At 57.2% G+C, this 21,144-nt stretch overlaps 1 protein-coding gene and 1 non-coding gene across 3 annotated transcripts; one reads left to right on the forward strand and one right to left on the reverse strand.

The window, feature by feature from the left end:
* Positions 1 to 265: 265 nt before the first annotated feature.
* Positions 266 to 347, reverse strand: TRNAS-GCU (transfer RNA serine (anticodon GCU)). Its single transcript has one exon. It is a non-coding gene; the product is annotated as a tRNA-Ser (tRNA).
* Positions 348 to 13,069: 12,722 nt separating this feature from the next.
* LOC142821525 (zinc finger protein RFP-like) lies at positions 13,070 to 19,711 on the forward strand. Of its 2 annotated transcripts, XM_075912700.2 has the most exons (6): positions 13,070 to 13,583; positions 15,582 to 15,677; positions 15,912 to 15,983; positions 16,293 to 16,315; positions 17,004 to 17,119; positions 17,671 to 19,711. In XM_075912700.2, the coding sequence occupies exons 1-6, from the start codon at positions 13,212 to 13,214 to the stop codon at positions 17,931 to 17,933; spliced, it is 942 nt and encodes a 313-aa protein (XP_075768815.2). In that variant the 5' UTR covers positions 13,070 to 13,211; the 3' UTR covers positions 17,934 to 19,711. The 2 variants fall into 2 exon arrangements, with proteins under 2 accessions (XP_075768815.2, XP_089627292.1); XM_089771166.1 differs by lacking the exon at positions 15,912 to 15,983 and having other exon boundaries at positions 13,073 to 13,583.
* The last annotated feature ends 1,433 nt before the right edge of the window (positions 19,712 to 21,144 follow it).

A 21,144-nucleotide genomic window follows, 5' to 3' on the forward strand; every position in this document is an offset into this window, starting at 1 on the left:
GCACCTCAGCTCATTGGCTGGGAGGCAGTGACCTCACAGAGGGTCCATGGCAACAGCCAGGTGGGACAGGCTGCAGGGCTGGGGCATCTCAGAGACCCCCATGGCCTGGCTGCCTGGAATCTCCTTTGTGAGGTTTCCCCAAGGGCAGCATTTGGGAGTGTCTCTGTGGAGATTTCCCCTGGCTGTAGTGGGAGGGGGGTGGGGCAGGGCAGGCAGGGCTGCCACTAAACCTCTGGGAGAGGCAAGAGAGAAGACTACTAACACCCGATGAGGATGGGATTTGAACCCATGCGTGCAGAGCACAATAGATTAGCAGTCCATCATCTTAACCACTCGGCCACCTCATCTGAGCTGCTGGGGCTTGTTTCAAATCACCTGAAGTCAGCACTTCAGGGAACCTTTCTGCCACTTGCTGACTGGCCAAGGACACCCAGGACGGGAAGGTTTTGGCTTTTCACAATGTTCCCTGGGCTGTTGTACAAAGCTCAGTGCTGGTAACAAACCCAAACAGCCCCTGGCTACACCTACCCCGCAGGCTTCTTGCGCAAAATCTGTTTTGTGCAAAATGTCTTGCCCAACAATGTGTCCACACTGCCATGTGCTGTTGCACAAGAGAAGTGCTTTTCTGCAAGCGCGCCTATGGCAGTGTGGACGCTCTCCTGCGCAGGAAAGCTCTGATGGCCATTTTAGATACATGGCTTTCTTGAGCAAGAAACCCCTGTTGCCCATCCACACTGCCTCCTTGTTGACGAGTTCTTGCACAAGAGGGCTTATTCCTTGTGGGGAGAGCAATAACTTCTGTGCAAGAAGCCCTGTTGTCTGATGCTGTACTATAAATTTACTTACACAAGAACGTGCCTGCACTGTAGACGCTCTACAAGTTTTTACATAAGAGCAGTTGCTCTTGTGCAAAAAGCCTGCAGTGTAGACGTAGCCCTGCAGTGTAGACACAGCCTGAGAGAGACAAGGAAAGGAAGTGGCCAGAACCTCCCCCCAGCAAGCTGGCCCTCAACAGGATGGGCATGTCTACACAGCACCCTCACCTCGAAGTGAGCTGTGCGGTGTGAGCAGCTTCCCGGGCCCCCAGGGGAAGGTCTGTGGGGAGTTTCCAAGGCAACAACAACTACAAAGTTTCATAATCTACACTCGTGTGACTGTGATTTATTCCTCCACTAACAAGTGTCTCTGAAGGGATTGTGGGTTCAAGTACCACCTGGGGTGACAGTTTCCTCTCATTAACAAATTATTTGCCTTCCTTGGCTCTCTGAGACAGTTGGCAAGGATGATCCATGGTGGCTGTCTCTCTCTATATAAAAACTGTTCAGACCCCTCCCTAGCAAATACAGGTGTATTTCCTAAAAGCCCATGTATTCACAGGCAGAACAAAGGGCCATTTTTTGCACTTGAAGGCCCATGAGTGACAGTGAGAGAGAGGTGCCTGTAGCAGAGCAGGGTCTGTCTGGAGACAAAGCGGTGCCTGAGGATGAGAAGGCCCCTGAGAGGCAGAGACTCCAGAGCAGTGGGGGTGGCTAGGGATCTGGTCTGGCAAACTGACAGAAAATCCCCAGGCCCTGAGCATGGTGCGGGCGAGGCCCATGGGGCAGTTTGCCTGGTGGAGTGTGGGGGGGGTGGAGAAGTTGTGAAGCTCTGTGAGTGGATAAGGTCCCTGGCTGAGCTGCGCCACCTGCCGTGTGTGCGACTCAAACTGTCTGACGTCCCCTTTTGTGTGTCTGTTGCGCTTCCAGCTTCTTTCCTCAGGCACGTTCATCCGGCAAAGACCCCCCCCCCCCAGGGATCTTGTATCTTCCTTTGTGCAGCTCAGCCGCAGACACAGCAGAAGGGTTTTCCTGCAGCCACCGGCCCCAGCCCCTCTCTCCAGAGAACTGCAGCCCCTCGTGCCAGGCAGCTGCTCCCAGCATTCAGGAGGCGCCAGGCCAAGAAAAAACCGTCTGACACGGTGCTGCCAGTGAGGGGCCTCACTGCTAGTCACTGTTCCTGTTCCAGGAGCGGAACGAGTTTTTCCCTGGGCACCAATATTGAGGGCATGTGCACCTGTGTGTGTGTGAGCCCCCATAGCGCCCATTGGCTCCTGCTGGGGGGTGGAGGGTCCCCTGGCTCCATAGCTCCTCCTGGAGACGGGTGGAGGGACCCCGTCCAGTATTTCCTGCTGTGGAAAAGTAGAGGTAGCCTATTCCCTATAGCTCCTGCTGGGGGGGACCCTGGCCCCTTATCTCCTGATGCGGTTTCAGTTTTTCCCTGGCGGATGCTCCAGACATGAGGGATGCCAGCGCACTGCCCCAGCCCGGGCCGGCAGTGCTGGTTTTTACGCATGCAGGGAAATGCCCCAGATTCTCCCCCTCACAGAGCTGCCTCCTCTCCGGGAGGCAGATGAACTGCAGGTGCGGGACAGCTCCCTGCCAGCAGGGACAGCAGCCAAGGCACCAAATATCGCTGGGTCTGCAGCCAGTGTTGGGAACTGGGCAGGGAACAGGAGGCTTTTGTGTCACACACATCTCAGGTGGGACGGACCCTCACTGACCCCAGATTGTGACTGGTCCTAACATGGAGTTTGTCCAGAAAGCATCAGAACTGGGGCAGGACAGAGGTTCTGTCCACACAGAAAAGTTATTTTGAAACAATGGCCATTATTCCAAAATAACAATGCAAGAGTCTACACAGCAATTCCGTTATTTTGAAGTAATTCTGAAATAACGGATGGCTAATTCCAACTTCTGTAGACCTCACTGTACACAGAAAAATGCCTATTCTGAAATAGCTATTTCAAAATGAGGCGCGTGTACATGCTCCACTTCTGCTATTTCAAAATATCCCCTCCCCAGGGCCATTCTAAGTTATTCCTCCTGGGGCTCTAAATCAAGGTAACACGTCTACATTAGGGAAGCCTCCTCAGACTCATTTTGAGGTTTCCCTGCAGTGTAGACGTGCTATTTTCAAATAAACTGTTCCAGAAGAGCTTATTCCAAAATAAATGTGCCGTGTAGACGTAGCCAGAGAGTCCTGAGAGATGAAGCAGCTGGAGGGAAGCCAGGAGTGCAGAGTAGGAATAAGAGCCTCCGGAAAAGGGCGCTTTTTCCGGAGGATCGGGGCCAGTGTAGACGCTCTTTTCCGGCTTTTCTAAAAGCCGGAAAAAAGCGGCGGACATTTTTATTTAAATGCCGCGGGGGATATTTAAATCCCCTGCGCATTTCCCTACTACGATGGCTGAAATTAACATGCCCCTTCCGGAAAAGGGGCCAATGTAGACGAGCCCGCTATGTCTACACCTCACTGTTCTTCTGAAAAAAGCTATGCAAATTGCAAACCCCAATTTGTGTAGCTTGTTCTGCTGCTTTTTTCAGAAGAGGCTTTTCCAACATTTGGCCTGTCTACACTGGGCCAAATGTCAGAAAAAAAAAACCTTTTTTTTTTGGAACATCTCTTCATAAAATTCAGAAGAGCAGATGTGTTCTCTGGACTAAAGCGTTGTCTCTGAAGTGTAGACAGAGCCCTGATGTAGCGTCTTCAGCGTACACAGAGGGGTGACATATGATACACAATTTGGGCTACAGAAGTTGTCATTTTGAGCTTATTTTGAAAACCCTTTGGTGGCTACACAGCACGAAATATCGAAATAACCTGCTATTCGGAATGTCCCTTCCTCCTCATGGAATGAGGTTTACCGGGACATTGAAATAGGGAGCCCATTGGATTTCACAATAAGGGGGCACTGTTAACACGCAGGATAGATATTACAGGTACCGCCATACCCCAAAATAGCCCTGCAGGGTTGAGGTCACCTTACTGGCCCACCGGGGGGGGGGGAGGATGGAGGGGTGACCCTCCTCACATCCCCAGCATTTCCCCCCTGCAGGGATGGACTTTTGGGGGCAGGCCCAGACTCCCCCGCCTGTCACCAACTTTCTGTCACACTGCAGGGTGGAGCAGCCCCCAGGGGTAGGGTTGAGCCATGGGGTGCTGGGTGAGGGGCAGGGGCTGCAGGAGCTGAGAGTTTGCCTGAGACACCACCCCAGGCATTTCTCTAACAGGAGCAGAAGTGGCTTGATGGGGGGGGGGGGGCGGAGGAGGCAGAATTCTCTCAGGCTTTATGGAGTTTGTTCCCCTGGTGACGGGTGTAGCCGAAACACAGGCCTCCCTGCAGGCATCCCTGCAAGGCCTCCCTGCAAGGGAACCTGCACAGGGAAACCCTATTGGGGGGTTAGCCCAATGCCTGAACCACGCAGCCCTCTCAGCTGCTAGCTTAGCAGTGCCACAGGGCCAGGGAAACTGGTAACTAATCCCAGTGCCCAGGCCTGACGGTACCTGCCACACAGCAAACCTGGCTCCCCGAGCACAGGGGGAACTTGGGGGGCTCATTGCTGGGCCGTGGGGTGAAGCATCAAACCAGCCCCCTCCTGTGGCCTGTGAGTGTTGCTGTCCCTGCTGTACAGATGATGTGTAAAAGGGAAGTCAAATCCCCCGGAGCCATTGATTCCCCTATGAGGGGCACGTACAATATACATACATTGCTAATGCTTAGATATATTTGCTATTTGTATAGGAGTAAGACATGACAAAGGTCAAGGCCTGTCACAAGTAATAACTTATAATAAGGAGACGAGGGGAGGTGAAACCAGTCTTCTGTTAAGTGGAGATATGGATAGATTCCACATCCTTTAAACTTGTGACCGGCTCAAGCAGGAAAGGGAAAAGGGAAGTATGGCTCGCCCATTGTTCAGCAAAAGTGAATGAATGTAACACAGCTGTAACCACAAAGTCAGCAAGTAGGCACTGTATTTAACCTCATTTGGAAAATTAACCTGACCTATAGGAATGCTAAACGTCAAAAATGAAGTAACCTATCATATTAAGGCACCTAAACCAGGAAGGATGTTAACCCTATAAGAACCCCTGCCTATGAGATGTTGGTCGTTGGCTCTGCTTTGAACATTGAGTTCCTTAGCCGTACCTTGGTTGCAACCAATAAACTTGAGTTGGACCCAGCCTGAAAGTGTGACTCTCTTCTTGGGGTAAATCAGACTAGCCTCCAAGGGGACGAAACTAGCAATTTATGCAACACAGACAGGGCCATGTGGCCAGGGAGAGATTCACTGAATGGGCCAAGGTCACACAGTGAGTTAGAGCCAAAATCTGCCCCCAGCTCCCTGCCCCACCCACCGACGTGCTGACTCCCTGGCTGCCAGGGGCTGTTTGCATTGGCCTCTTCTCTCGGTAGCCAGGGCTCAGCCAGGACTGAGACTGGCACATTCCAGCCAGGGGCTGCCCAGGAGCAACAGCCCGGCATCTCCAGGGGTGTGTCCAGGGCTGGGCCGGGCTGCAGTGAGATCAGCGGCCAGGCCTCCGCCAGCCCGGAGTGACTGGGATGCAGGGAGATGGCCCTGCACCGACCAGGGACCAGAGTGACCAGGTGCCCCGATTGGACCCAGAGCCCGCAGTGCGCAGGGAGAGGGGGTGGGGATTCTGGGGGTGCTCCAGGGGCAGGGAGTGGGGGTGGCAGTGGGATTCCCCTGGGTGGGGGCCAAGGAGAAGGGGCTGGGGCTGGACAGGAAGCAGGGGCCAGGCGTGGTGGTCACAGGGCAAGAGCATGGCAGGAAGGGGAGCAGGCTGGGGTCCCAAAGGGGCAGTCAGGGACCTTGGCATAGAGGGGTTCAGTAGGACTTGGGGATCCTAGGGGGCAGTGCGGGTGTGTGTTCATGGGGGTTGGATAGAGGGTGGGGCCCCAGGGAGAAAGGGGGAGGGACCAGGCCACCCCTGGCTCTTTGGGGAGGGGCACAGCCTCTCCACCCTGCCTCCCCTACCCAGCTCTCTGTACGGGGGAGGAGCAGAAGGTGGGGTGGAGAGGGAGGCAGTGAGAGGGATGGGACAGGATGTAGAATGGGGAGGGACGCAGTGAGGGGGTGGGGAAGGAGGTGAGTTGGGGAGGGGTGCAGTAGGTAGGATGGGGCAGCAGGTGGGAATGGGAGGGACGCAGTGAGGGGGTGGGTGCTGCGAGGGAGGTGGGTGCAGTGGGGGTGGGAAGGGGATGAGCCTTCTGAACACTCACGTTTGCTATTTCAGGGCTTGGCAAAGTTTTAGCTCCAAGGGCCACGCTGGGACCAGAAATTGTGGGGGGAGGGGGTAGGGAAGGCTGGGAGAGGCTCTGCCTCCTCTCCCCAAGCCAGACATGGCCTGCTCCATCCCCCATCCCTCCCCCTGCACTCCAGGCCCCCCATCCACATCCAATCTGCTCCCCACACCTGAGCAGCTCCCCTGCCCTGGGCCCCATGACAGCACCATGCAGAGCAGCAAAGTTGGCTGTGGGGCAGCCACGCCTGCCAGGCTCTAGGGGAACTGGGTGTGGGGAGGGGGCGGAAGGGGAGGGGCCAGGGTGCCTCCCTAGTCAGCCCTGATCCCTGCACTGCCCAGAAGTGGTTCCTGTCCTGCCCCCTGTCATGCTAAGAGCTGAACATGCCAGCTCAGGGGCTTCACCCTGCCTCAGTTCCCCCACTGGGCAGAGACAGGAGGGGACAAGGACCCCACAACCCAGGGGCTAACCTCGGGGTTGAAAGCTCTTGGGTGGGCCCCACCCCTCCTCTGCCCACTCTGGGTGCATGAGGCCCCAGCCTGGCTCCTTGGCCCAGGGTGCAGTGAGGGGCCTGGGCTGCCTGGCCCCAGGAGGGGGGTTCCTAGGCCGAGCTCAGCACCTGCCTGTAGCGGGGAATTAGGCACCAAGCTCCATGAGAGCCGGGGCTTAGGCTACACGCTCTGTGGGGGGCTCCCATTGGCTCCGGCGGCTCCCTGCTCGCACGCTGGCATGTATGGGGCCCATTCTGAGGGGGCGTCTCTCCCCTTTCCCTGCCCAGGGAGCCCATGGGCCCAGCTCAGGCTGGGTGGGTCCTGGCCCGTCCTATGACTGGGCAGGCGCTGGTCAGTGAGGTGCCTGGCGATCGGTCTCAGCCCCTCAGGGCCAGTGAATGTGGCCCCCAGGCCTTTCCTCCAGGCTGCGCACAGGGGTTTATTTCCCTTCTGCAGCCTCTGGGGAGCCCGGCGCCGGCGCGACTCTGGTGCAGACACAGCGAGGGGAAGGCGGGCGGGGACGTGACTGAAATAGGAGCAGCGGGCAGGGGGCTCAGGTGTGGGGCCTGCACAGACACTTTGTGCTGGGGGGGTGTCAGTGGGGGTAGCCCTGGCAATGGGGCGGGTTGGTGTGAGGAACAAAGGGAGATTTTCTGCCCAAGAGCCTCTGTTGCGAAGGGATTCCTCAGCCTGTCCAGTGCTGTCACATGGCTCCCCGTGACGGTCAGTGTGCGATGTGCATCACACGGCCACTCACCACAGACATGCAGGGCCTGTGTGACACTGCCCAGCCCAGTGCCAGCTTCTGTCCAGGCCCCAGACCTCCCCAAGCACTGGCACAAGCTGGGTCGGCAGCCAGCTGGCTCCCTGGGGTGTCCATGTGGTTAAAACAGGCATTGGACTGGCAGAGACAGGGCAGGGGCTGGACTCTGGGAAATGCTGGGGGGGTGCTGCTGGTGCTGACCCCCAAGGGACTGGTTGTGCCTGTGGCACTGGGTGATGGTTCAGTGTTGCTCAAGGGCTGGATGAGGGTTTGTTGTGACACCGGGAGCAGAGAGGGGCAGAGGAAAGTCTGAGACCCTGGTGTGTCGGGGGGGGGGGGGGGGGAGGGGGCATCTCTTGCCTGGCACAGGAAGCTCCAGACACCAGACAAGCCACCATGGAGCATTGTGGGAAAAAGACTCTATTGGCTGCTCCCCTCCTCCTTGTGCCCTTGAAGAGGAGCCGGGCCCCAAACATTCCTCTTATCAGTGTGAGCTCTGGGGGAGGGAAGGACAAGCCAGGGTAGGAAGAACTTTCTCTCTACTGGGCTTAGATGCTGGGGGTGGGGCAGGGAGGGAGGGGGATGGTGGTAGGGGGAGGGTTAGGCACAAACTGAGGGATCTGCAGTGGCCCCAGGCAGCCTGGTGCTACAGGACACACCGAGCTGGCTCACCAGAGGTGCCTCTATTCCCTGGGCCAGGCAGGAGCGCACTGTGTGTGTGGGTGTGTGTCCAACTGCTGCGTTCACCGTGAGTAACTCTCATTCTCTTCTCTGGGCCAGTAAATCGCTGGTGCCGGTGCCATAGGACTGGCTGCAGGTGCTGGGTTTGCTTTCAGCCCGGAGGTGCCAGTGACTTGGGGCAAACACTCCTTTGGGACGGGCAGAAACCAGAGTGTTGTGAGGCTTGGGGAGGGAGCAGGCTGTCTGTCACTCAGGCTGTCCTGCTGGATTGGGGGAGGAGGGTTCCCTTGAATTTGTTTCCATCTATTTGTAGAATAAATGCTGTTGTGTGCACCAAAGCAGGTGAAGATGTGCACCACCCATGGAAACACAGGCTGCCGGGGCTCTGCTAATCACCTGGGCAGCACCTGAATCTCTCCTGAGTGGCTGCCCAAGCGCTCAGCTTACAGGGAACACCAGTGGGGGACCCATGAGCAGCCCCAGCCCATGTCCACACCCCCATCCAGGACAGGTGGAGAGTCTGAGGGTCCCCACCACTGCCCTTGTGGTTCTTACCCCATTCACATCACAGTAAGAGCTATCTGGGCAGTGGGGGGGGGGGGGGTGGGATCCATGGACCCTCCATCTGCCCTGGGCAGGGGCTGCTAGGGCCAATCCATCAGCCAGGGGCAGCTTTTGAGCCACCTCCCCCCCCAGGTGGATGGGCCTGTGATGGCCCCAGCTGCATTGCCACCTCAGGGCTTCTCTTTCCTGGGCAGGGCTCCAGCTTCTGGCCAGGGTGGGGGACAGAGCCCAGGGGGAAAGAGGAGGGGCAGGGGAACTGGGGAGAAAGAGGCCAGGCCAGACCTATCCACATTCAACAGTGGGAGGGGTCCTTGGCCTCCTGTTCTGGTGCCCCCCCCCCCCGAGGGGGATGGGCAAAGGCAGAGGTTGCTCATTGTGACAGGCGTATCCTGTATCCATGGCAATATTGCACCCCTGCTCTAGGGGCTGGTGACAGGCCAGGTGGGGCAGGGAGGGGCAGCAGCACATGGGGCTGGGAATGTCCCAGCCCTATAGCAAAGTCTGGAGAGAGGCAGGAGGGGAAACTGACAGACGCACCCCCGCATCCCAGCCTGTACCCCATGGCCAGTCAGAGTGGAGAGGGACCCCACGGGGGTGGGAATGTCCCTGCTCCCAGCGCAGTGTCAGGGGGTTGTAGGGTGGGGGACCAGCAGAAGCAGCAAGGAGGGGGAGCAGGTGTGATACCAGCCTCCAGCAGCAACCATGGAAGTAGGGACTCCTGGGGGGGGGAAGTAAGGGCGGGGAGGGAGCGGTTCAATCCACAAGAACCCAAAGGAGCTGGAGCCATCGCCCTGGCAGCTCCATGGCACGCGGAGAGGGGGAGGGGAAGCAGCCCGTGCAGCCAGGGACACGCGTGGGGCAAAGAGCCCCTACATGGCAGGGCGCTAGGACCCAGGGGGCGTCGGGCGGAGCAGCCCCGCTCCTGCAGCCTGGCCACAGGCGGAGACTTGCAGGCGCCCTCGCTCCTCGCAGACCCCGCACCCCCCCCCCCCCGGGAGAAGGGGAGCCGGCGGGGTGCGTGTGAAGGGGGCGGGGCTGTGGGTGCCAGGGGGCAGGGAGGGGCTGTGGCCTTTGGGGCGCTGGAGATTGGGGTGGGGGGGCAGAGATGGGACGGGGGGGGGGGGCAGACTGAGCAGCCGAGCCCGGAGCGTGTCTGCAGGGATGGAGCCGGGGGAACTGGGGTGTGAAATGGACCCAGCCCCCCACCCCCCGCCCCGCCGGGTGCGGCCCCTGCAAACACCCCCCACGCGAGGGGCCGGTCCAGCAGCTGCCGGTGAGATCGGCCCCCCAACTCTCTAGCCCCGCCCCCATCTCGGCTCCGTAGCAATGGGGGGGGGGGTCCTCACTGCCGGGCTGGGGAGGCAGCTCCACGTGCTGCGGGGCGGGACCGGCGCGCGCGCTGCTGTTCGCCTCCCGCACGACGACTTGCGGCGTCTCCCCCGCCCACCCACGCGTGACGGTGCGGACACGTGACCAGCCCCCACCTCTTTGCCGGTCCCGTCCGAGGGGCGGGGCTGGGGCTGCAGGGTCTCGCGTGGGCCCCACGTGGCTGCGGGGAGGAGGCGGTAGCGGGTTCGCGCCTCCCCCTCGGCGCTTGTGCGTTTCGGGGAGGACGGTGACACAGCGGGGGACCCCGCACCCGTGGGGCTGCTCCTGTCCCCTCTGGCGCCCGCCCCCTGCCACCTCCCGTGGAAACACCCGCGCCTCGGGCTGCTCCTGTGCATGTCAGCGGGGCGGGGACAGCGGGTGAGCGAGCCCCCCCATCAATCCCGCATCAGCAGGTGACTGGGGGGGGCCGTAGAGTCTGTTGCCTGTTGCACCCGGACAGACTCCCCGAGCTGAGGGACGGGCAGCCCGCGGGGGCCTCCTAATGATCGTCTGCAGCCCCAGCCCTTTGCATGGGCCCCCTGGGGCCCCTTCGGGTCCACTCCAGGGACAACATGGGAGCTGTGGCCTGGAGACAGAATGTGACCAACAGGGCGAGGCCTGCGGAAGAGCCCCCTCCCTCCAGAGCTTGTCCTTCTCTCAACAGAACCTAATAAAAGGTCTCGCCTTAAAAAACCGGGTTGAGCGGCCCTGCATCTGCCTCCATTCGCTGAGCAATAGAAATGTAACCTCCCTAGAAAGGGTGAAAGCCCCTTTGACATGTCTCCAATGGCCCCTCTCCCCTGCCAGGCTGCAACACCCATGTCTGTCCCCAGCTCAGCCCCCGGCCTGCAGAGCCAGGGACAGGACGCAGGGAAACGTTTTAGCTGCAGCCTCCTGCAAACCCGCGTGGCCCAGCTTGGCTCTAGGGCCCGGAGAATCCCTGTTCGGTGTCCGTGTTTGCTTAAAGCTGCCTGGCTCACGCTGTAAAGCAGGAGCAGAGAACCTACAGCCCAGGACTTGCCTGGATGTGGCCCCTGAAGCTCCAGGAACCCCCCGATATTGGGGAGCCTGCACTGGCTTTCTAGCCACCCCTCCCCACCTCCCTCCCTCCTGCCACTCCAGCTGGTGTGTGGGCCACATCAGTGAAGGGTTTTTCTTGCTTCTCACTCAGTGCGTGTGCGTGGCCCCGACCCAAAAAAGCCCCCTCCCCCCAGTTTGTTTGTGGCGGGAAGATGATGCATGAAATTGCAGGGGAGGGAGGCGGGGCTGTGGAGCGGGCGGGAAGGGGCTGAAGGGGCGGGGCTGTGGGTGCCGGGGGGCGGGGCTGTGGAGCGGGCGGGAAGGGGCTGAAGGGGCGGGGCTGTGGGTGCCGGGGGGCGGGGCTGTGGAGCGGGCGGGAAGGGGCTGAAGGGGCGGGGCTGTGGGTGCCGGGGGGCGGGGCTGTGGAATGTTTCTGAGCTGGGGGAGCAGCGAAGCCCCTGGATCTCCTCCGCGCGGGTAACAAGGGGGGGTTCGGGGGCAGAGCCCCCCCGCGCGTGAGGGAGGTGACACGTGACCAGCTGTAGCGCCGCGGCCGGTCGGGGCTGAGGCTGCAGGGACCCGGGTGGGCCCCACGTGACTGCGGGTTCGCCCCCGGGTTACGAGAAATGCCCCGGCACGGCACCACCCAGCCAGACCAGCGCGAGGAAGCGCCAAGAGCCGGGGGGGGGGCATTGTCCAGCCGGACCCGCCCCCTCCCTGCCCCCAGCGGGCGCGCCCCGATACCCAGCGCCGGACCCACCAGCAGCGCAGGACGGCGGGTCGCAGCCCCTCCCCCCAGCTCCCTCCCCTACCCAGCAGCGAGTAACGGTTCCAACGGCCCCTCACAACGGCTCCCGGCTCAGGGAGCGCGGCGCATGCGCAGTAACCGCGGCGCAGTCTGGTCCCTTTCCCTGCCCGCGCGCGGAGCGATGGGCGGGACCCGCCGAAAACCCGACCGCGGCGGAGTAGAACGGGGCGGCCCGTCAGACCGCGCATGCGCAGCAGCTCCGTGACTCCGACCAGACTGCAGCGCCAGGGCTTCGCTCAGACCGGGCGCTGCTTGGCCCCGCCCCCCCGGCCAGAGGCTACTTCCGCTTCTCGGAGCCCGGGCCGGCTCGCAGGTGGGGCGGGGCTTTTGCAGCGCGTGGAGCGACCCGGGGGATTCCCTCCCTGCCGGGCTGGGAGCGGCGGGGGCGTGTCCCGAGGTGGGCGGGGCCGGCGCGCGCTGCTGGGGTTGCAGGGTTCGCTCTGGGCCCCACGTGGCTGCGCGGGCGGGGGGAGGCTGCGGCGGGTGCGCGCGCGGGGCGCTGGGACCGGCCCTTTGTTGCGGGGGCGGGGCCGAGAGATGCCCACGTGGGCCAGTCCCGGCTTCTGCCCGGCGCGTCTGGTTGGTCCCGGGGCGGCGCGCGGAGGGGGGCGGGGGATGCTCACCTGAGAGGCGGGGCCACTGTGGGCTCCTGCCCGGGCACTGCGCATGCGCAGCGGCTCTGGCGCAGCCCTGGCCCGTCTCTGCCCGCGCGCTGCGAGTGTCCCGAGGGGGACGCGGCTCCACGTGGACTCAGGTCTGGTGGGTTCTAGGGCGAGCGGGGACTCGGGGAGGCTTCAACATGCCCCGCGCCAGCGGGATAGGGCGGCGGCTGGAGGAGGAGGAGGAGGGGGGGCGGGGAGGATTGTGCCGCACTTTCGAAATTCCCCGGCGCCGGCCAGTGCGGGCCACGTGGGGCCGAGGGTGCGCGTGCGACCGAAACATTTAACTTCTCAGGATTTGCTACTTTGGGTGCACTGAGCATGCGCACCGAACTGAGCAAACTCAGTAGCCTGCGCTGTAGCCGCTGCCCTCTCTCTGCCCTCACTGCCTCCTCAGCTTTGCTCCCTCCTCTTCGGAGGTGTTTAAAATGATGAAGGGGGGCAAATTGCAGGGGTGTGTGTGTCAGGTTCTGAGCATGGGGCAGATATTTACCGGCTGGAGGCATCAATCTTCTTTTTTTAGCTGCAGAAGAGGGGCGAAATTTGAAAAATCAGGGGGGTGGGGGGGTGGTAGCCTTGGTTAACCCTGGGCGGGGGGACACTGCCAGACCCTGCTGGGGGGGGGGCGAAGCTTTTGGGGCTTTTTTGATTTTTAAATTTGATGGGTTTTTTTGTCCTCAGTGCTGATGCCTCACGCCTCCCCCCCCCCCCCCCGGACCTGCCCCTCCATTGCTGAGCTCAGGAGAGTGACACGACCCTCAGCCCAGAGGCAGCCATGGCTGCAGAGAGCTCTGTGGAAAGTGTCCGGGAGGAAGCGCCACGTCCCGTCTGTCTGGAGGATTTCACAGCCCCTGTCACTCTGGAGTGTGGGCACAATTCCTGCCAGGTCCCCTTCAGCCCTCAAGGCAGAGACACTGAGCAGCAGGAACCCCTCCAGCCCAACCGGCAGCTGGCAAACATGGTGGAACTAGCCAAGCCGCTGAGTTTCCAGTCATCAAAGAGAGCAAGATGGGACGGGGTGTGTGGGGAGCACCAGAAGGCTCTGAAGCTGTTCTGTGAAGCGGATCAAACTCCCATCTGTGTGGTGTGTGACAGATCCCAGGCTCACATGGTGGTGCCCTTACAGGAAGCTGCCCAGGAGTACAAGGTACAGAGTGACTGTCCAGTGTGATGGGAAATAACATTGGGTTTTAATTACAGGCTAATTTCACTGACTGTTACCGGCCACAGATGTGAACCAACCAGTGTAAAGCAGTGGTCTCCAGCCTTTTAAAGTATCACTTTTTGAATTTAAGTGCAACCCAGGATCTACCTCAAACCCAAATACCCTTGCCCCACCTCCTTTGTGACCCTTTTCTGGGGCCCCATCTCTGCTCACTGCATCCCTTCTCCCTTCCCCATCCTTTCTCCCTTTCATCAAGCAGGGGGCAGAGGGTTGGAGTGCAGGAGGGGGTTCACACTCTGTAAGGGAGTTTGAGCTCAGGGGGCTCAGGGTTAGAGAAGAGGCTTGGGGTGCGGGAGAGGTACATGACTAGAACAGGGATTCAGGATACAGGCTCCAGCTGCACACTGCTTGCTACAGGTGGCTCCTCTGTGGTGTAGTGGGGCTGAGGAAGGCTCGCCCCTGCACCACTCTCAAAAGCAGCCTACAGACTCCCTCTGTTTATGGAGATAGAATGCAGGGTGGGAGAAGGAAACAGCTCCAAGGCAAAGGGCAGGAGATGTGCAGCAGGCGGGAGAGGGGGCAGCTGAAGTGCTGCACTTGATAGTCTCTTAGCCAAATCAGTCAAGATCACCTGTCAGAGGCTCCAAGATCTACCTGTAGATCCCAATCTTCTGGTTGGTGACCACTTCTGTAAAGCCTTCGTGATTAAAGAGATGCAGTAAAAAGTAAATGTTCTGGCTTTGTGGCAACTTATGTCAAGTCTTTACAGATACCTGATGTGGGAAATGTTTCTCTGAGGCTCTAAATCCTTAAACCCAGCCCTCACTGGTGACAGGAAGGGTGTTTGCACAAGGGAAGGTGTGAATAATCAGAGAGGTTTAGATTACAGGAGCTACAGGCCACTCTGTCAGTGAGCTGCCTTGGGACTGGAGAAGTGGAGGTTACAAGCTGTTACTGATTGGATGAACAGGAATAATAAGCTGTCATTTGCCTTACAGATCTGCAGTGACCCTGCACAATACCCAGCACGGGGAAGTCCCTGCTCTGAGCAGGTCACAGTCCAGTTAGACAAACTGTGGAAAGGGAAGGTGGGGCAGCAAGTTGCTCATAGTCGCCAAACAGATCAGGGATAGAGTTCGGTCCTGAACCCTGGTCCAATTGATAGACTGCACTGCTCCCTGTCCCTCAGCATCACTGAACAGTGATGAAGTGTGGCTCTTAGGAGAAAAAGATGCCTCGATAAAGCCCTAGGCTCAGCAGGGAGAAGAGGTTTCCCACTGGGATGCTGAACTTCTGGTCTGCTCTGTGAGGGGTTAAACTCTGATGCAGCAGCTGGCACTAGATGAGGTTGCTGGGCTGGATGCTGTGTGGGGCCCCGAGCGCCTTCACTCCACCCATAGCAGGGTTTCAGGACGCACAGGTCTATGCCAGGCAGAACTGGGATTCAACTGGATTGTAGCAAGAGTTCAAACTGGTTAACTGATGAGCTAACGTTTATCTGTACCAGTTACCGGTTAAACTCCCCTCTGCCCCTGAAGTGCCCACTTGCCTCTGGCAGCTGATGTCAGCCTGCAGCTGCCGGGAGTTCCCATTGGCCAGCAGTTCTTGTGGCCACCTCGGCAGACCTCGCAAGAGATCCCTGGCCCCAGGAGAGCCCCTTTCCGCTACCAACCCTGCCTGTCAGCCGGTTAAAAATACTGTCACTGATAAAATTGTAATTGGTTACGTGATTAGTATTAACAACCACCTGCATCATTCTTTATGAAGGTGCCACCACCGATCTGTCCCCCATGCTCGTAGGTGTCCTGCTGCATCCGCAGTCTCCTCCTGTGTATTTTTCTATGGACAAAGCCATGTCCAGGGCTGACTCCCTACTGGACAGAGGCAGAGCTCCACAAAACTGGGACTCTCCTAAAGGCAGACAAATGGGCTCCCAACATCTAATGTGGTTTGCCCTCGTGCTTATATCTGTTTCTTCAGGAAAAACTGGAGACTCATTTGAAGACTCTGAAGGAGGAGAGAGAAAAGCTGCTGAGAAGGAAAACAGCAGCAGAAGGGAAAAGCCAGGAGCATCTGGTAAGTGCTTGTGGCTATGGACCAGCAGGGACTGGCAGTGGGAGGGCTGTGTTAGGAGGCAGACTCCTGTGTGGGCTTGGTGAGGTTGGGCTTGTTTGCGTTTCTCCTGGATTATGAATCGCTGGCTGTAAAAAGGCCTTGAGCATCCGTGTCAGTGCATGAGTGCAGCTGGAGAAATTAGATGAGGCGGTTGTGAGGTTCCAGATTGACACTGTCAGGAACCTCTCTGTGCAGATTTCCCGTATCAGCGAGGGGATTGGTGAGCTGGAGGGGACATGTCAGAAGCCAGCAAGTGAATTCCTGCAGGTGAGACTGAGGGACAAACATCCCAGCTCCTCACACAGCGAAGAGAGGCTCCTGAATCACAAGTGCTCAGTCCCAGTTGTCAGATCTCAGTGTAACACTTTGTGCATTGCTGCCATGTGAATGACTCTTGTGCTTTGTAGAGTTACAGGCACAGATCTATTAGATATGGCAAAGCCCCATTCACTCAGGGGATCCATGTTCCTGGGGCCAGGGCAGGGCCTCTCTTCCCAGGTTTTCAATATCCCTTCTCAGAGGTCCCCTGTGTGTGTCCAATGGGGCTGAGATTCTTTTCTGTGTCTTTTTTTCTAGGATGGCAGAAGCGCCCTGAGTAGGTACGTGGCTCTCACTCCCCTCACACTGCACAGAGCAGGGAAAAGGCTTGGAGCGGATGTTAGCACCACATCTCCCCAGAGCTCTACAGTCAGATGTTAGACATAAATATCTCTGACGCATTTAATTCTGAGGGTCTCATCCTCGCACTTTAGACTCTGGAATTCCCCATTCAGGATCAAGTGTTTCTTAGAGCTGTCACCTCCCTGGGGATTGGTTGCCGCAGGACTGTGGGGTGGAACGTGGGCCTGTCACTGCTGGGCACTGAGCACATTCAGCCCAGGGCAGCAGGGATCAAGAGTCTGTCCCACTTGAGGGCTGTTTGGAGACCTGTGTGGATGGAGCTGGGTTGAGGGGAGCTGGTGTTTCAATCTAATCCCTAGTGGTCAGATTCCTTCAGCCCTTCACATGGGAACCTCCTGTCCCTCAGCATCTAGAGGCCAAGGAGTGAGTTGGCCATGGAGACTCTATTCCCCTTTACTCCCCCAGCCAGTCTCCACAGGACAGAAGTGAAGAACAGAAATGGGATCTTTGAGGGGAAGGTTGCATGGCCATGGGATGTGTTGTCCCTGTTCTCAGGGTGCGAGAATTGGAGGAATTCTAACTCCAGGCCTGTTAGAGCTGAGACTTACTAGCCAGAACTTATCAGCTGCAAATGACATACAATCACATTGAATTATTTCTGTCCAGGTGTGAGACGGGGCAATTTCAGCTGCCGGAAGAGATTTCCCCTGAACTGGAAGAACAAGTCAGAGGTTTCTCCCAGAGAACGATTGCTCTGTCGGAGACTCTGAGGGAGTTCAAAGGTACCTGGAAGAGATGGATGAAAGGAAAGTGGTTCAAGTATCTGAGACTATTGAATCTGGCCTCAGAAGCCAACCTTCCCCTGCCTCAATTCCCACGTGGAGAATGATGGCCCTGTCAGTCTGCTCTCCTTAGAGACACTGAGCGAACAGACCCACCTGCTTGCAGATAGAACCAGAGGTTTGCAAACACTGAACCTCCCATTCAGAGATCAAAATGGCTAAGTTACTGTGATGGCCACGTGTTCCGCCACCACAGCTCCAGTTTATGACAAGAGGCAGTAAGTGAATGGGAAACCAAGTGGAAGGGGCTGAGGAGGGAAGAGTAAATCTCATTTTCAGCTTGTCTCTCCTGGGACAGGTGTGAGGCTGCAGGGATGTTGGCTCCATTGCTGGAAGGTGCCCGAGTGAGAGAGGAAATGAAAGTTTCAGACTCTTTCATACTAAATACCTGAGTGTGTCTCTGATAGAATTGAAATGCAGAGTTCAGAGTGGGACATTGTTATGAATAGGAGAACCTGGAATCTCACCTCTCTTATCCCTTCCCCCACTAGACACTCTGCCCTCTGCACTGGAGAGAGCAAGAGGAAAATCCCTCGGAGCTTTCAGACAAGGTGAGTTTGCTGGTGGAAATTCTTTAAGTGATGTGAGAATTCCTGTGAAAACATCTTCATGGGATTGTCATTGGAGTTACCAACCAAACCCAGTGACCACGGTGCACACAGCCCTAAATCACCCAGTGATCAGTGAGGAGCCCCAGGGGTGCTGCATGGGGTCCTGTGGACATTTGGAGAAACACTGGTCGATAGGTTTGTGATGCTAAAGGGGTGAAGTTAAAGCACAAAACGGACGGCACCTTCAGGCTCAGATTTCACTGCTCAGTCAGTTTCAATATAAGGTTGGTTTCAAACAATAAATAGGCTGAAAGGCTCCTTCACCCAAACTCCCTCCTAGACCCCTCTATCTGTCCTGTATCCCAAACCGTTACCCCAAGCATCCTCCTCCTCCCAGTGCCCATCCCGGATCCTCCATTTCCTGCATTTATGTCACGGAAGAGTGCAGCTCTCAGCCACTTTCCATTTGGCCACCCCATGAAAATGAATTACCCACCCTGTCGAGTGGATACGGCTCAGTGAGAGCCAATAATTGAAAGCTGAAGCCAGACTATTTTAGACAAGAAAAGAGGCACAAATGTTTGATAGGGAAGCGGTTTAGCTGCTGAAACAAATGAACAAAGAGCTGGTGGATTCTCCCATCTCTTGATGTCTTCAAATCACTGGGGGCTTTCTAGAAAATACACTGTGGGAAAACAGAGCTTTGTGCCTGGGTAACTGGACTAAGTGTAATGGCTTGTGCCACTGAGGGGGTCAGACTGCATAACTGAGGATATCTTCTGAATCTTAAGATCTCATCCTGCAAACACTCAGCACAAGTGTTTAATAATAAGCACACGTATTTAATAATAACACCACCATTCAGATGCTTAACGTCACTGATTCTCTATTTTGGAAAGGGATTATAACGTCTCTGAGATGAGAGCAATGTTTATGCTGCAAATCTGTGAATGAAGACTAAGGCTTTCAAATACAACAGCCTACATTTGGCTTATGTCCATGTTCAGGCAGATGAATATGTGGCTTGTTATCAGAAACACTGGGTGCTGAGAACTATATCCCATTGTTGCAGATGCAGTAATCTTGTAACTCAAGCCAGGTGCAGAGAGAAATGAATATGGTTTTGGGATCTAAATCCCGTGCGCTGTTAATGGAATATCTAGACTAAGATTCTACCACTGTGGACAAAAGTTTAACACGTGTGTCACGTCACTAGGGACAGAGTGTGGGGAGAATGGGGGTGTGGAAAGGATTAAAGCCCCTTCTGAAATGTCTCCAATTCACCTTCTCCCCCTGCCAGGCTGCAGAACACCCATGTCTGTCTCTAGCTCAGCCCCTGGCCTTCAGAGCCAGGGACAGGAAATGGCTGTGGCGGAGCTGGTTAGCTTCCAAGAGGTGGCTGTGTATTTCTCTGAGGAGGAATAGGCTTTGCTGGACCCAGGCCAGAGATCCCTCTACAGGGATGTGATGCAGGAGAATTATGAGGCTGTGAACTGGCTGAGTAAGGATTCCTGTCCCCTCGGGTATCGGAAGCTGGGTGGGCTCTGGAGTAGCTGGGTTGGGTTTGGTTCGATATCATTCATTGTCTTTGCCCCCAATATCATGAGTATCTGCCCCAATAATCCTGGCTCTTCTGTGAAAGACTGTCCCCTCCATACTGCCTCCCAGGGAAAGCAGGTTGAGGGACGTAAGAGTGGAGCTGCTCTTCCCACAACTAAGGTCTCAGTGCGCTTCCCCCCCTATCTTGCCCATCTTGTGCCTTGACTGGAGGTGTGAGTAGAAGGGCTCAGGCAGGAACAGCAGGTACTAGAGGTCTGGGTCTGGCTCTTGGTTTGTCTGATCTTTGTGCCTGCAGGTTCCCCTTGTGGCAGTGGGCTGAGCCAGTATAAGGTGGGTGCAGTTCCCTAAGTCCTTTCTGCCTGTAGCTAATCTCTGTGACATGCTGTTCTTGTCAGTGACAGGGGCTGGATGCTGGGGCTGAGGGAGGGTGGGTGAGGCAGTCTCTTTGCTCACTTACACTAGCCTTTCGCAGGCCATTTTCTGTCCACTTCAGGATGAGGGGGGGTCCATTCTCTCTTGCCCAGAGGGGACAAGAACAGCCAAATAGAACATCAAAGCAGCCAGACTGGGCCAGGCCAGTTGTCCAACTAGCCCAGGATCCTGTCTCACAACAGCAGCCAATTTCATTGTCCGGAGGGAATCCTCAGGACAGACAGTTATTAAGTGATCCCTCCATTCCCAGCTTCAGGTATACACCAGCTAGGGACACTTGCCCTGTCCATCCTGGTTAAATGCCATTGATTGACCTTTCCTGCATTAAATCGTCCAGTTCTGTTTTGGACCTTCTTGTAGATTTCACCTTCGCAACATCCTCTGGCAAGGAGTTCCACTGGGTGCAAAAATGCTTCTTTTTTAACTCGGTTACTTACCAGTTTCATTCTGTCACCCTGGTTCTTAAGTAGGCGAAAAAATAATTTATTTGCTTTCGGCACCCCTGTCATCATCACATAAACCCCTGTCCCCTTGCCCCTTGCTTGTCCCTTTTCCAAGCTGAGAAGAAGAAGTTCCATGAACTCCTGGGAGCTGCTTTCCAAAGAAGAGGCATTTCCAGCAGAGAAGATGGCCAAGCCCAATCCCCCAACACAAAGCCCCAGGAAATACCAGTGGAGATTGGGAAAGCTCCCTCTCGGGCAGCGCTACGGAATGGAGACAAGGGAGACGTGAGGTGAGAGGAAGGGGAACAAGTCGCCTCTTCTCAAGGGAGACATGGTGGGAAACTGCCGGTTCCGGTGCAAGCCAAGCTCCAAGGGCTGGTTCCTGCCCTGGTGGCTCCTTGCAGGGCCTGGCTTGACACACACCAAGAAGTTCCATGTGTGGCCAGGAGAGCGGGTGGGGAGAACGGAAGGTGTTGGAGCAAGCTGGGGCTGCCGGGTCTTGGGGGATCTGGGCATCAGGGGGGAACCTTACCTGGTTTTGTGTCCCCTTGCAGCAAAGGCCACAGATGTCCCAGAGGCCGGAGGTGCTGCCATTGACCTTGCCCAATGTGGTTGCAATGCCCTGGTCCCTGCCAAGGCACCACTGAGGAGCCTCAACCCCAGCGGCGCCTCCTCCCATCTCAGCCTAACCTGCCTAGGTCTATGTCTACTCTCGCAGCTTTTTGCGTGAGTAATATGCAAATGAGGCTAAGCATGGAATATCGCTGAGCATCATTTACATACCTAATGAGCCACCATTTGTTTCAGAAGAGGCTCTTGTGCCAGAAGGAGCATCTACACGGCCCCTTCTGGCATAAGAAAAACCCTCTTGTGCAATGCCGTTCTTCCTGAAAGGTAATAGGTGTAACGGCATTGCACAAAAGCGTTTTTCTTGCGCAAGAAGGGACAGCGTAGACAGCTCCTTCTTGCGCAAGACCCT

This window comes from Pelodiscus sinensis, chromosome 19 (assembly GCF_052426305.1).
Source record: "Pelodiscus sinensis isolate ZL-2025 chromosome 19, ASM5242630v1, whole genome shotgun sequence".
Taxonomy (NCBI): domain Eukaryota; kingdom Metazoa; phylum Chordata; order Testudines; family Trionychidae; genus Pelodiscus; species Pelodiscus sinensis.

Coding starts and splice junctions, on each gene's coding strand:
- LOC142821525 (XM_075912700.2), top strand. CDS start 13,212: ATGGCTGCAGAGAGCTCTGTGGAAAGTGTCCGGGAGGAAGCGCCACGT. Junction 13,584..15,581: donor AAGCTGCCCAGGAGTACAAG/GTACAGAGTGAC, acceptor CTGTTTCTTCAG/GAAAAACTGGAGACTCATTT. Junction 15,984..16,292: donor CAGCAAGTGAATTCCTGCAG/GTGAGACTGAGG, acceptor CTTTTTTTCTAG/GATGGCAGAAGCGCCCTGAG.